The sequence below is a fragment of the Argopecten irradians genome, chromosome 3, assembly GCF_041381155.1.
Source record: "Argopecten irradians isolate NY chromosome 3, Ai_NY, whole genome shotgun sequence".
Lineage (NCBI taxonomy): Eukaryota > Metazoa > Mollusca > Bivalvia > Pectinida > Pectinidae > Argopecten > Argopecten irradians.
Window position 1 is genome coordinate 39903645 of NC_091136.1, and position 13925 is coordinate 39917569.

Here is a 13925-nt window from a genome sequence, read left to right on the forward strand (position 1 = left end):
TTGTGAGAAGGGTACGTTTTATTTTTCGCTGTCTCACAAAAGCAAAGAAATGCAACTTTTTACATTCAATCTGTCATTTTATAAAAATGCATCAAAAAAAGTTCAAATCAGAGAAAATACGATGGATTAAATGAATGGCAAGTAACATTACAACACGCCAACAAATATAAAATATATATAACTATATATAAAATGTAGTAATGAAATCCGTAAGACTGGATAGTCTGTGTAGTATAATTATGATACTGCTAGTTTTGATAGCTACAAAAACCAACTACAAATGATCAGTCTGCTTAAGCATTGTCAGAAAAAAAGAAACGATATAAAGTAAAAACATATTATACAATCATTACCAGAAAAAGAGCTCACTCGACAAAACAAAGAGTATGGAATTGGTCGATATTAAAGATCAATAAGTATCAATAAGCAGTGGCAACGGCTGCCATTTTATTTCGATAAATTACACATGCAAGATACAAGAACGTAACCGCTAGATGATTGGTTAGCATCACCACTTTTTAATATGATTATAATATATGTACACATTTTCTCCAAAAGAAATAATACTGATCCATATGATTTATACTTAATCAGAAAGTCAACAAAATTCTGACTCAATCCAAACACCAATTCAAATACATCAACTATTGCCAATTACTTTTGTGTATCAATAATATGTAATTTCAACATTGGTAAATCAAAGCAACTCAAATACATAATATGTCTTGATTTAAATGACTTCTTATCAATGTTTAAAGAACACATAGTAACGATAACTGTATCCATTTTGAGTCATTCCAAACCAAAGCGCGTGTTAAAGTTCCATTTTTTGCAAACATATTGCGGTTTTCTTTTTGCATGCTCCGCGGTTTGATAACTGATGGAATTGTATCAATACTAAATAACCGGAAATCAGAGCTGAGATAATGAGAGTTACTATGATAATGTGAGTGCACTATGCTTGATGTTTTATAGCTTTAAATAAAAAAAAATATTCAAGTTATTCATATATGGAGAATACATGGCCAGTGTCTTCAAATATAAGCTGTATTTTGTCGAGGGTTAAAAAAAGACAAAACTGGCAAGCATTTTATTCTTTCTGACCCAAAATATAGCAATATTTTTAGACACTGACCATGCACGAATACTTTTTAGTCTGCAACATTCATTCAAAACACACACACATTTAAGCTGAAAGATTCAAATATATCCGTTTTTCAAACAACCTTTCGCCTCGCAAGTGCATGTAAGTCAGTCGAATCGGTGCACGTGCTGAAATTCTAAAATACAGCTGTTTTCAACATGCCGGTGAAAATATATGTGGTAGATGTATTCCGACAACACCAATGTTAGTTACAGGATAATGTTCAATCTAATCACGTGAAATTCCAAATTTCTTGAAGTTATGGGAACATAGTTTTTCAAGCTAATGAAAATGATCGCTCAAGCGAAATTAAATTATAAAATTGAAAATAATTTTTATTATCATTTTCAAATCATTCTGGAGTAAAGCATAATTTCTGGGAAAATGAAGTTGAACACGATATACAATTTGCAATATACATTGATCGATATATATGCTATTATATGGAACTTTCACATGTTTTGTATTATGTTAATTACCCTATGTATGCTGATAACATTAACATAACAGTAATTCCAAACAGCACGTGTTGTTATAATTCGTATTCTATATAGCATCTATATGTATGATCTAGTGTTATGCAATCAACATCACTACTTTAGCTGGTATTAGGAACGATGTCGTATGTAAAAGTGTAAGTGTATGTTTGGGGTCTAATAGGACCCCATCATTCACCAGGTATACGGAATTCAAGATAATCTTTTATTCCACTTATGTCCTGTCTATATAGAAGATAAAACATTTTTAATCAATTTGGATGCATATCGCACCTGATCGAGAGGCAAAACTTGTAATTATTATTCTTACACTTGTATTTACATTCATCAAGTGACGATGTCTATGTCGGTCACATATTTAAATGTCAAGACAAGACTAGCTCGGGAATGCAAATCTCACTTTTGTCATTCAGTATGCACTACTATGCACTACCTCTGTTTAATTGGTACACCAAAATGATTTCGGCATTTACAGAGCATTTTCGCTACTTAAATATGTTGCAATCGTGCAAACCTTAGACATTTTGGTATAATCCATAATGTACATATTTTCAGAGCGATAAACTGTTTCTGCTGTTTTGTTCTTTAATTTTCTAATTTAGTTGTGACTCATATTTATCCTGCCTCAAATCGTCAAGGTAGTTGACCCTCAAATACGCGTCGGCCGCCCTCAACATCTGGCGGACGTTGTATAGAGTTAGGATGGCCACTTCATCAGACGTCGTCAACTCCATGAAGTTGTTTTTCATCGGCAGTACCGTCAGTGGTGGAAGACCTAAGCAGTTGGCGGCATGGAAACACCTCTGCTGAATCAGTTCACTTCGGTATACAGCGGAAGTGTCCTCCTTCGTGGCTGGGCATGCGTTGTCTATCTTGTTCAGAAGGATTAACTGTTGGATTCCTGTTAGATATAATTCATGTGTTTAAATGCCTCTGTGAGTTTCGTTTCACAACTAGAAGTATAAATATATAAGAAATATCGATAAAGATGAGAATTATGATTTTCAACAGTGCCAATAACAGTATTTAGTAAAAGTTAATTCAAATATAGGAAAAGGTGTTTTACGTCTATGGTTTAGAACTTTTGTCATTACAAATAAGGTTTGTTACATGTGTGTTCTATAAACAAAGAGAAAATATAGATTATCCGTGCTTAATGACAGGGGGACTTATTTCTTTTTAATATTACGATTTCTTTGAAATGATATGTTATTCCCCTTGTATTTCATGGCCCATTGTGTTTAATCACCTATCATATGAAGCCAACTTAGAACAAAAATAGATCACACGTGCATTACAGTTACATTGTATTCACCTCTCTGATCGCATTTTTCCTGGATATCTATGATCTGTTCCTTCACAGCCTCCGTTACAAAAGACATCCCTACTTCCGGTGAATACTTTTCGGCGTCAAGTACGTAGGCAACACAATGTATTTTGTCCTTGAGTTTTGGGTCCCTTCGGTATCCGTGAGTCTTGGTAGTCACAGATGATGACGAATTAAACTATATCAATAGAACAATAGGTAAAACAGATAACAATAGGTAAGCAAACAAACAACCAAAACAACTGGATATGTTGTAGAAACGAATTGGTTCCAGTTGAATTCAATTTTCATTCGCTTGTCAGAGAGTAATAAAACCTTCATACTTAAGCTGATATTACAAGTTAAAAAGATAACAATATATTTGAGATAAATAAACTAAAATAATTTCATAAAGTTAAACATAGCAGGGAATGTCTCGTAAACGATCTGGAAATTCTTTGTGAGTTGTGTTTTAATCTCACTTGAATGTTTTTAACATGCATTCCCAGCTTTAATTAAAATAAGCTAAACATCAATGTTGTATTATGAAAAGACGAAACGATATACAACTTAATCTGTTTAAAGTGACAGCATTTGGGTTCCTCTGGTATATAAATATCATATTTTTTTTTTTTTTTTTTTTTTTTTTTTTAATTTTCAATTGGTTTATGTTTAAAACCAGATATTGACATCTAAATGACTTCCATAATTTACGTACAATGTAGTTATCAGGTACATGACCATCCAGGATAGCATCAATATCCTTATTAATACTAAACCCGTCCTCCAGACCACGACAATCACACAGCTGGAAGTGCAGGTAGTGTTTGTTGTCAGAACCTGTGATGGGGTATTGGCGATACTGAAACGTCATATTGAACCAATTAGGCACCAGTTAAAACACGAGAAATATAAATTGAAATATCGAATGTAGATATGGAGTCTTAATTTTTACAAGTTGTAGATTATTTTGAATTATACTTTTATATACACTCTTACACGTACCTAAAAACGTCATATTGAAACGATTAGGCACCAGTTAATACACGAAAAGGTTAATATAAGGAATTGAACGTAGTCTTAATTTGTACAATTTGCAAATATTTTTAAATTATATGTTTACATACAACCTTACATGTACCTAAACGTAATAAATAACCAATTTCGTAAGATCCAGATAAAGATTATAACTCAAAGAGAAATACACATACCATCGACGTCACACTTTTCCCTCTGCTACCAGCAGTAGCGCTCATGGTCACGTGACCTCTAAATACTGACTCCACCGAGTTCAGGAAACTGGATTTGCCTGCTCCTATGGGTCCAATAAAGAGGATGTTGATGTGCTGGAGGGCTTCCTCATCTACACCGAAATCTTTTAGAGGCCAATAGGATTCTACGTCTTCCATGAGTTTTTGTAGATACTAAATAAAATATAGGAAAAGGTGTCTCTCAATTGACGAAAGATATACATACTTCAACAAGTGGTGGAAGTACTTGCTTTAAAGCCCCACTACCTTTCCGGAGCAAAATATAAAGGATTCTACAAATAATATCAGAAAATATATACCAATGGCCTAATATGAGGTTACAACGCCAAACATATGCAAGATTTCCTACGTAATGTATGAAAACAGTAGAGACTCATTTCGCTGTTTTGCCGTCTAGCGTAGTCATAATCAACTACCGCGCGGTATTTAGGACGACGGCGAGAAACTTAAGTTATGAAAATTAACACATTACTGATTTAATTAAATTGTTCACAAGGTGATGTTAAATGTAGTATTAACGGTGAAAATGGCATCCGCTTTCTCTAGTCATTAACAACAAAACCTATGGTAAGTGAATACAACCATAATGCACACGAAGTTTTAATTACGTTACAGTGTACATTTTCACCGTTCGCCACACCGGCGCGATATAGTATATCTATAGGTGAATTTTGAAAAACGGGTAACTTTTATAAGCGAAGCGAAACAAATTAATTACCTCTTCGGTGAACTTAGGTTCCTCTCTCCATTGTTTAGACATAACAGCATGTTTAATATCTGCAAAAAGAAATATTAGAGTTTTTCCTAAGACATGTTTTCCTTTTTGAAATGAATCATATCAAACTCTACCTTAAAAGAATTAAAAAAAATTAAAGAAAAAGGAAAGTAAAAGATAGAAAAAAAAGAAAAGCAAAGAGGATAAAAAATGGAAAGAAGAAAAAATAACATGACAGTAATTATCGTATCTGGGAAGTTAACACAGCTGAATATACTCTCGTACCTAATTGTACTTAAAACATCACTAACTCAGTTTAAGTATACCTACCTTCTAAGCTGTAAACCACGACATCCACCACTGGGATATCAGAGTTAATGAGGTCCCCTAAGGAGGACGGCATAATCTCATAACTGTCCCCTTTCATCATGAGACTGAGAGCAAACGTTCCGTCATCCCCTTTCTGTACAGCTCCAGTAAATAAACCAAGATCTGGACCTCTTCCAAAAGTAGGTCCAGACCGAGCGTCATGTACAACAGCAGATCCACTTTTCGTCACCGAAAATTTCTTCCTTTCTTCTCCTTCCCCTAGGCAAAAGAGGAAAGCACTTTTGTCGTAGACGTGTGGGGTTGATGCTGACTGCCAGCTTGCTGTGGTGTAGCCTCCAAAAACTTGACCGTCAGTGTTGTATACTACGGTTACTGTGGATAAACCAATTCAAATTAAGAGTAAAAATATCTTCTTATGTTTGAATTATGCTACCGCGTTATCTACATTTAGAGGTACATATGATATATTTGCATTGCGTTTGGTGTATAGTTTAGATAAGATTGAAACCATCGTCGGGAACCCACTCTGGGACTCGTGGGTTTCCGGCGAAGGATTTACACAAATTATATTGAAGGATTGATGAGACACCTAAACAAGTTCGATGCCTTTAAAAACTGTTAATATCACGAACACCCCAAACACATCCAAGATAATTCGGGAATGATTTGGACATTTTACTTCATTAGAGCAGTAAAACAGCCATATTCAGCACATGGATACGTACGTGTTGGACCTCTGTTGTCACACCTCTGATGGAATATTGCTGCGTCACATCCGTTTTCCTTGGCACTGTACAGCTTCCTGAATGATTTTGATCCCTCCCCTAGGAACTCTAGTAGAGTTTCCTTGTCCTGGTCTGATAAACTTGTCATTGTGATTGTGGTGACCTTTAACCTTTGACTGTAGAAGAAAATTGAATTTTTAAAGTAAATTTCAAAATACCAAAAATGAATTCTTTTGACGATCTGTTTATCGATTTCTCTTGCCAAAAGAAAAGTATGCTAAACAAGTGTTGTGCTTCCTAATATTGTAATTACATTATGTACCATTGTTGTCCTCAAACTTACATCTGAGATGGTATCACGTGGCAAAAACAAAACAGAAAGTAGCGCAACAAAATAGAGATTTGTGTATAGTATATCAAAGAAACGAATTGTCAGTTTAGACGCGATCAAATTGAGTTTTATGATGCTGACGTAGTATCGGTATGTAATATAACAATGGCCCGATATGAATTCACTGGTGACAATACACATACAAGTGTAATATAATTTCAGCTATAAAACGTTTGTTGTGTAATACCGCACATAAAATGTGTACAGCATACACAGGTCTTGGCCGATATGTCGATACTCACTGTACATTATAATCACCTTTATTTTGAGTCTGAGTGAAGAAAGTGTTTAAACACCATACAAATTCAACAATAGAAATGTAAACTTGTTTAGCATAATGAAAAATTATCAAAATAAAAAAGTAATACAATTTTGTCAAAAAGGAAAGTAGATAACAGCCACAACGAAAATAGTGACGTCTATTAAAAACAGAAAGTAGTACATGTATAGCAGTAGTGATCAGATCGAAAGTGGTTAAATCGGCTAAATAGAAAGTAGAGTAAAAAATGGCTAAAGAAAGTAGTAAAAAAGTTAATTAACCGAAACGAAAATAGTGAAATATAATATGGAACGTACTGATGTAAGCTAAACTTATAGTAGAGTTTAATACACGCGAAATATAACCAAAAAGAAAAAAGAAAATAGCAAACTTCAATAATAAATTGTCCTTTGTTCTCATACATGGATTTCTGATTGACACATTAATGTTTTTATACCACTGTGAAAAAATGGCGCGGAAACACGACGTTATCTGGACGCCATACTAGAAACATTGACGTTGCGTAATAATTTGGAAAATAATTCCTTGGAAAATCAATGGAATCGTATGTGTAAACTATTTTCTTTTATCAAGTAGTCTGGAAAATTAATCATAAGCATTGTTCTCACTCCTTTTTAATTTCATTGAGTTATGAAATAAATTTAGTTTGTAAACTTTTTTTTGAGAATTCACACAGATTTTTAACAAATTTCTTTCATACCCCGATGAAATTAAAACGTAGTTACACCAATGCTTCAATTAAAAAAACCATGGAAATGCAATGTTTTGCAGCATAATAAAAGTGAGCCTTGGACTTTGATCATGAATGATCACGCTTAATAAATGCTGTGATGCATTAAAAATCACAAGGTTAACCGACGTCTCGGCACGGCTACATTCGTTATCGGCTGGCGGACCAAGGTCAATGTCTCTTGGCAAGGGAATAACAAAGTACTTCGGAAGTGTGGGTAAATGGTACACAGGTGTGTGACACACGTATCGGTTGGCTATACACATGGTAGGTATAATGGCTTATTAATGATAGAATTGATACAAATATGCTTAAACAGATTTAAGAACAAATATTCATTTAGATATGTAACAAAAATCGTACATGAAATAGAAAAGTTTTTAAACAGTTGCATGAGAGGTAATTGGCAGGTAAATGCCTATAAAACACTTTTAAACTTTGTAAGGAAATGTGATTAGCGTGAAAGAATTAGTGACGCAATAAACTTTTTAGATTTTATAGGACACTATATGTAGCATCATAGCAAAGATATTATATTATGCTTAGTGAAATGGTAGGCTAAATCGAAAGTGAAATTTAAGTGTCTTTACTTTCCGGATTTTCCTGTGTCACTGTAAATCCTACCGGAAACGAAAGTACACGACGACATTTTTGTGTTCAAATTGATTCATGGCATTTTTATGTTACAGCTCTTTGTATGTACTAGTATTATTTTAAGTTGATGTTGAATTGATGAATATAGAAATAAATAAAGATGATAATGTTGAATTGATGAATATAGAAATAAATAAAGATAATAATTAAAGAAAAACGGCGGGTGTATGGGTGAGAGTGTGTGAGGGAAGAGGTGATTATTTATTACAAATTATGTCTTTATTTCAAACCACAAATAAATGACTCAAACAGTAAGTCAAGTACTTACAAACAGCTAACAATTCTGAAAAAGACATTATTCAAATGTTTTCAATTACAATTGAAATAATTTAATTAACTTCACCTCATTATGCAACTATTACAAAGCATCACTATGGTATATTATGTTTATCATAAAGTTATATCCATGCATTAATTTACCTTGGTACGTTCGGTGAAATGAAGTCGGTATGGCCTTCCTTTCTCTGTTGTCGGACTAGTAATGCGATATTCTCTTACAACCTCGCCTTTACTACAACGTGTAAAACGAAAGAAGAAAACCCTACACTGGGTCCTATTAAAACGAAAATAAAAAGTCCCGGTCTTAATCAAAACGAAAGCACAAATCGTAACTTTTATTATTTAGACTAAAATGTTATAACTACTAAACAAGTATTACACGTTTTCATACAGTATCTAGATTAATTTGTGGATATTTACGTGTTAAACCTTGTGTTATATACATGTAAAACGAAAGTACGTTGATATACATTTACAAAACGAAAGTTGGAGATACCTAGATAAAAATATCGCTTTCGTCATAAGTTTCATGGAATTTTACAAAGATTTACATTGCATTTATTCTAAAAATAATTATCCTTTCAAGAAATATTTGATTAACTTAGTACCTCATTGCAAATTTTTATCCATGATGTATTCTTTTTTAAATAATATTTTTTATGTAATATGTCAATTATATATATATATTTATATATATATGACAAAAAAACGTCTTTAATTTTGAGAGAAGATGGCAGAATTTACTTACAAAATATGAACATAACGGTTTTATTGTTATGTAAATTATTTGTGACAAAAACGTCATTAATTTTGAGAGAAGATGACATAATCATCACACAAAAACATTAGCGTAACAATCGTTGCATTGGTGAAATCTCAATAACAATGATATCGTACTAACTGCAAAACACTGCTTAAACCTGAAATATAGATTTTGATAGAAGCAATTGTTATCATTTACCATTATTGTTCTCGATCTAACACTGAACTTTTAACTGTAAAAACTGTCAGGCTATATAGTGTATGTGTACATTAAAATTGCGTTTTTGTAGGACTTCTATGATGTACTTATTGTACAGTCATATATTTGAATAAACAAATACATGTAATGAGTTTTCTCATTTACATCAATCTAATAAAGATTGGTTTGATTTTGATATAACTTCTGATATTATGTTATTTATACGGATACAAAGTCACATATTAGATAAAATAGAGACTGCTATACACACAATCTAATTAAGTATTTAATTAGATTATTATAATACATTAGTATTATGCTAAAAGGGAGCACGGTCTCTTGATTAATAAGTGTTAAAGATTTGATTTTTTTTATTTTCCATTTTCAAAATCAATTATTCTTAATTGTCCATAACGGTTTTGGTATATCAGGGAGAGAAATAACAAGACGGATGTAACAAGAATGATAGTCTACACTAAAGAAATCAATATCCATGTCAAATGATATAATTAAAACAATTCCCCTAGACAGCAATAAGTTATTATTATTTTATATAAAACTCTGTCTAACGGGTAGAAGAGTTCATTAAGAAATTACGGGGTGAGCTTATTCGGAATCAGGGAAACCCACTTCATCAATAGTATATTTAGGTATTAGAAAAACCTGACCGCCATATATTGAAATGAAGATAGGCGATAAATATAAACAATGTTAAATATATAACGGCATCAACAAGGTAAGGCCACCATGTTTATTTAGTACATGATGATGTAAAGTTCATACGGTAGAAGTGTCATTTTGTGTTAATTTCAAAATTATGAACGATCATACTAACTACATGTATCTGCCTTTGTAACGATGAATCTACAATGTTTTGATGGCTTATGGGTCTTTTTAATTTAGAACCGAAAGGAAAATCCAGAAAAATATGTCTGTATACATTGTATATATAAAACGAAAGTACGGTTTAGCCAGACCAGCGTGATTAAGTAGGCCAAGAATCATCGGCTAGGGTATCAACTCGAGGTAAATATTTAAAGATAAAACATTTAAATTGATACTCACGTGTGTAAGTGTGTATTTGTCTTTTCCAGAAAATTCAGAAGTTATTCTTGGCAAAACAACCTGGATGTGCAGACATGATGGTACGTGAATAAGAAAGCCTTGAGTAATGTTTAGAATTAAAGATAGGCGTGTTACATCTTGTTCTTCATTTGTTTTTTTTAATGCAAACTTTATCGTTATTTTTTTTTATAGAATCATGTTGAAGAAACAATCACAACATGGTTAGTAAACAGGAATGTTCCTCGACCATTGTTCGTGTTAATATCTGGTTATCTTAAGTTTTTAATTATATCCTGTAAATGCTGAATACAGAAATACATGTAGATTGTTGTCACTTGTAAAACATCAACCGTATCCAGTACGTTCTATCAACTTATTCACACATGAAGACACTTTTAGGCTCTTCTAATTCAAAGACTTGACCAGGTCATTATCAGACGTCATCTATTGATAGGAACACCCCCTACCCCACAAAAATAAAATTTTGATGTATCAGAAACCAAAACCTTGCTGCTTCGTCAATTTATGTATACCTTTAATTTATGGTTTTATAGTACTTACGCATTGTACTGTTTATACATGTGATCAAGACTTTAGGAACGTGATCTGATGTAGCCTTTTTTTAAAACTGTCAGGTACAATAACAGTTCAAATCGAAAGTTATGTACAGTTAATTTATGGTGTAATGTGAGGCATCGAACTGATGTTTAGTTTACAAATACACCGTATATATAAAAGATCCTCATATTTATAGTACGTATACTTTTGGGAGATTTTTAGCAGGTTTGGAAAGGTTTGGAGTTTGAATTTACATTTAAATAGTGTTTAGGACAAAATCATGAAACTGTTGAATACGTTGGTGTATTTTTTCAGGTTACGTTGCTGAAAACGATACTGAACCAGATACCCGGATTTCAGAAGATGGGTCTGATTTTCTCTACACACTATTTTACAGATGTCATCGATACTGTTAAGGTAACTCAGTTTGTATTTTACCCAATTATTTTTGGCGAGGATCACCTCGCCATTGTGATCGTGGTTGCAAAATTCTCTTTCAGTCAATTTCCTCAATATGATTGGCTTAGAACTTGCTCGCAGATACTAGCGCTCCTAACGGCAGTGTATTCAACAACTTTGATTTTACCGGGAATTTTAAATAGCAAATTTTGAATATGAAAGTTACTGAAATAAGCGTATCTGTAATGTTGAAATAGTCGAAATGTACGGCAGTTAGGGGCCTAATAAGGTATGAATATTTACCACATCCATAATTATCGATAATTTTATAAGCACATGTATACATTATTAGATTATATATACATATTAAAGCACGTATAGAGGTTGTCACTAAAAACATTTTAGCCACTTTCATCACATGTAGGCCTACAGGAGCTTGACGTTCTGATAATATATATAACGTATTCAGTAAACTACGTAATTAACGAAGTATTTTTGGTCCGAATGACAAAAATCATACATAAAATGTTCGTATAACTCGAAGTGAGATTTTTTTGGACTACTTCATTTGTAGATCGATGAAAATGCCGATTTCTTTTTCATAATTCTTCCGTAGAACGGCACTTAAAAAGCTGTTTCAATCTACAACAAACGTGGAGAAAACGGTTAAATGTTTAGCAATTATCCTGAGTTATATTTTATCAACAATCATCAGAGAAACATACTCCCGATTCTCACTTGCATTGTGTGATCACTCGAGCGGAACTAATCTCTACCACCTGGCACAGTCTTACAAAGGGGTGTTCTCTTAACGCCAACATATTTATCAACAACAGGTAGGTGTTGTTTTAGGAAACAATAGGAAGGCAATTATATACTGTTTCATATAAGCTGTCTTTATTTTCACCTGTAAAGTCACTTGAGATTTACCTGTATTTCAATCAGTATCATAGGTAACATTGGTGGGTTTTGGATAAAAATTCCTTCAATATTATTAATCAAAGATAATCAGTGCTTTAATATGCTAAGAATTAATATGGAGCTACATGTGGATTATTAAGAACGATGCATTTTGAGTTCCAGGTGAAATATTTTTTTACAAATCATATCTCAATTTAAGGATTTATAAGTGAGAAGGATTCGTGTCTGTCTTTTTACACTACTAAACACCACGCGAGACGCTTATGAACCGGGAATAAAAACCGTTTTTCTCAACAAATACTTGTCTCATCGAGTCAAACGAAACACCAATGTAAAGTAAATTAAATTTCACAACGTTTATAACTTGCTTTAAAGATGGAAGATTTAGAAGAAATGTCTTAAACTATCGTTAAAAAAATACGACCGCTCATGAAATGGAAGCACGCTTCAGAAAGTAAGACGGTAACCCTCGCACCCCCCATGCTACATCAAAGGCTGCGGCGGCGGATATCAAAGGAAATCAGTCGTCGCCCAACGTCACGGTCAGTGCACAAACACAAAAGCGCCTGCGCTGTCTTTGCCCAAAACCCAGTGTGACTTATCCTTCTCATAAACGTCCTTGCTCAATTTTATCAGAAAAACAGGTTTCTTGATCAGCGTATATTCTAATGTAACAGTATTCTGTTTTGACATAGGAGTTCCAGTAGGGCTACATTCTTAGCCAACTTTCATTTCTTGTGACCGTGCATAGTTGCGCATGATTTCTCTTATTGCATTGACGTACACTGTGAAGTATTTGGTTAGAAAATGAGTGGAGAAAAACAATATCACAAAAGTTTAAATTAATAATGTCGGAAATTTTGACCTGTTGATTATAGTTTAAGTTGGTAATCTATTGAAGCCGACACAAACACACATTATGATGTTTTATAAACATTGGTAATAATATATCATTGGGGTTTAATGCTCTATATGTATTTTTGATACAAAATATTTTTTAGAAGTCACTTAATAATGTAAAAACACTAAATGAAATGAGATTGAAGACTGTTACTTAGGGTCTTAACCATATTCATTTTAATACACATTATAGATGTTAATGTTGCAATACTGGCAAAATTATTTCAAGTCCATATGTTGAAGGTCTTGTAATTCTCAAAATGTTGCAAACTTTTAGTGCTCAGAATACTAAATTAACAGTTTTCTAATTTTTTCTGTTTAAAGATTATAGTACATATACCAATTTGTATCTAGTAACAATGTTTGACCGAAATTCAACCATAGGAAAGAAATTTATATGTTATTTCTAACATGCACAAAAATATATAATTTTACTGCGCTGTTAACGGACAACAGTTTAATTATTGGGTGCTCTTTTGCTATAATGATATACAAATGTACATGTACATTTACATTATAATGTAACATCACGCTGATCTAGAAATACCATCTTAGGATAAGAAAGCAGGAAAATTATATAATTATGATAAATGATGCATCCTAATGCAACTTTCAAAATATATTGTATGTTCTGTTAACTTAAAAAGGTCAGTCAAGTACAAGTAAAATTTGGAAATCATATTTGACATAAATTCACTTACTCTTTGGTAGGTTATTAACGCAGATGTTACATGTACATGTACTATATATGTATTTAAGGTCACTTAAAGGGACAATTCAGTCTAAGAGAACGTTAAAA

General features: G+C 32.8%; 2 protein-coding genes across 7 annotated transcripts in view; one reads left to right on the top strand and one right to left on the bottom strand.

Moving 5' to 3' along the window:
* Positions 1–8615, bottom strand: LOC138318566 (interferon-induced protein 44-like). 3 transcript variants are annotated; one of them, XM_069261053.1, is made up of 10 exons: positions 8464–8571; positions 8312–8326; positions 7980–8009; positions 5989–6164; positions 5264–5635; positions 4937–4995; positions 4159–4371; positions 3666–3809; positions 2957–3146; positions 1–2542 (listed from the first exon to the last, which is right to left on the bottom strand). In XM_069261053.1, exons 4-10 carry the CDS (start codon positions 6134–6136, stop codon positions 2235–2237), a joined length of 1434 nt encoding a protein of 477 aa, XP_069117154.1. In that variant the 5' UTR covers positions 6137–6164; positions 7980–8009; positions 8312–8326; positions 8464–8571; the 3' UTR covers positions 1–2234. The 3 variants fall into 3 exon arrangements, with proteins under 3 accessions (XP_069117154.1, XP_069117153.1, XP_069117152.1); XM_069261052.1 differs by lacking the exon at positions 7980–8009 and having other exon boundaries at positions 8464–8596; XM_069261051.1 differs by lacking the exons at positions 7980–8009; positions 8312–8326 and having other exon boundaries at positions 8464–8615.
* Positions 7336–13925, top strand: part of LOC138318564 (putative leucine-rich repeat-containing protein DDB_G0290503) — a 25983-nt gene continuing 19393 nt past the window's right edge. The window contains exons 1-3 of one of the 4 annotated variants that reach the window (XM_069261047.1): positions 7336–7656; positions 10378–10428; positions 11222–11323. In XM_069261047.1, coding sequence (XP_069117148.1) covers positions 7654–7656; positions 10378–10428; positions 11222–11323 — 156 coding nt within the window. In that variant the 5' untranslated portion in view covers positions 7336–7653. Of the gene's footprint in view, positions 7657–9935; positions 10020–10231; positions 10429–11221; positions 11324–13925 lie in introns of those variants that run through there. The other 3 variants (XM_069261049.1, XM_069261050.1, XM_069261048.1) reach the window with 3 other exon arrangements.

What these genes read in the sequence shown, in the direction of transcription:
- LOC138318566 (XM_069261051.1), bottom strand. Translation starts at nt 6,136, where the DNA reads ATGACAAGTTTATCAGACCAGGACAAGGAAACTCTACTAGAGTTCCTA. An exon ending in TGACAACAGAGGTCCAACAC is followed by an intron (nt 5,636 to 5,988) that starts GTACGTATCCAT and finishes GTTTATCCACAG; the next exon opens with TAACCGTAGTATACAACACT. An exon ending in CGTGGTTTACAGCTTAGAAG is followed by an intron (nt 4,996 to 5,263) that starts GTAGGTATACTT and finishes TTCTTTTTGCAG; the next exon opens with ATATTAAACATGCTGTTATG.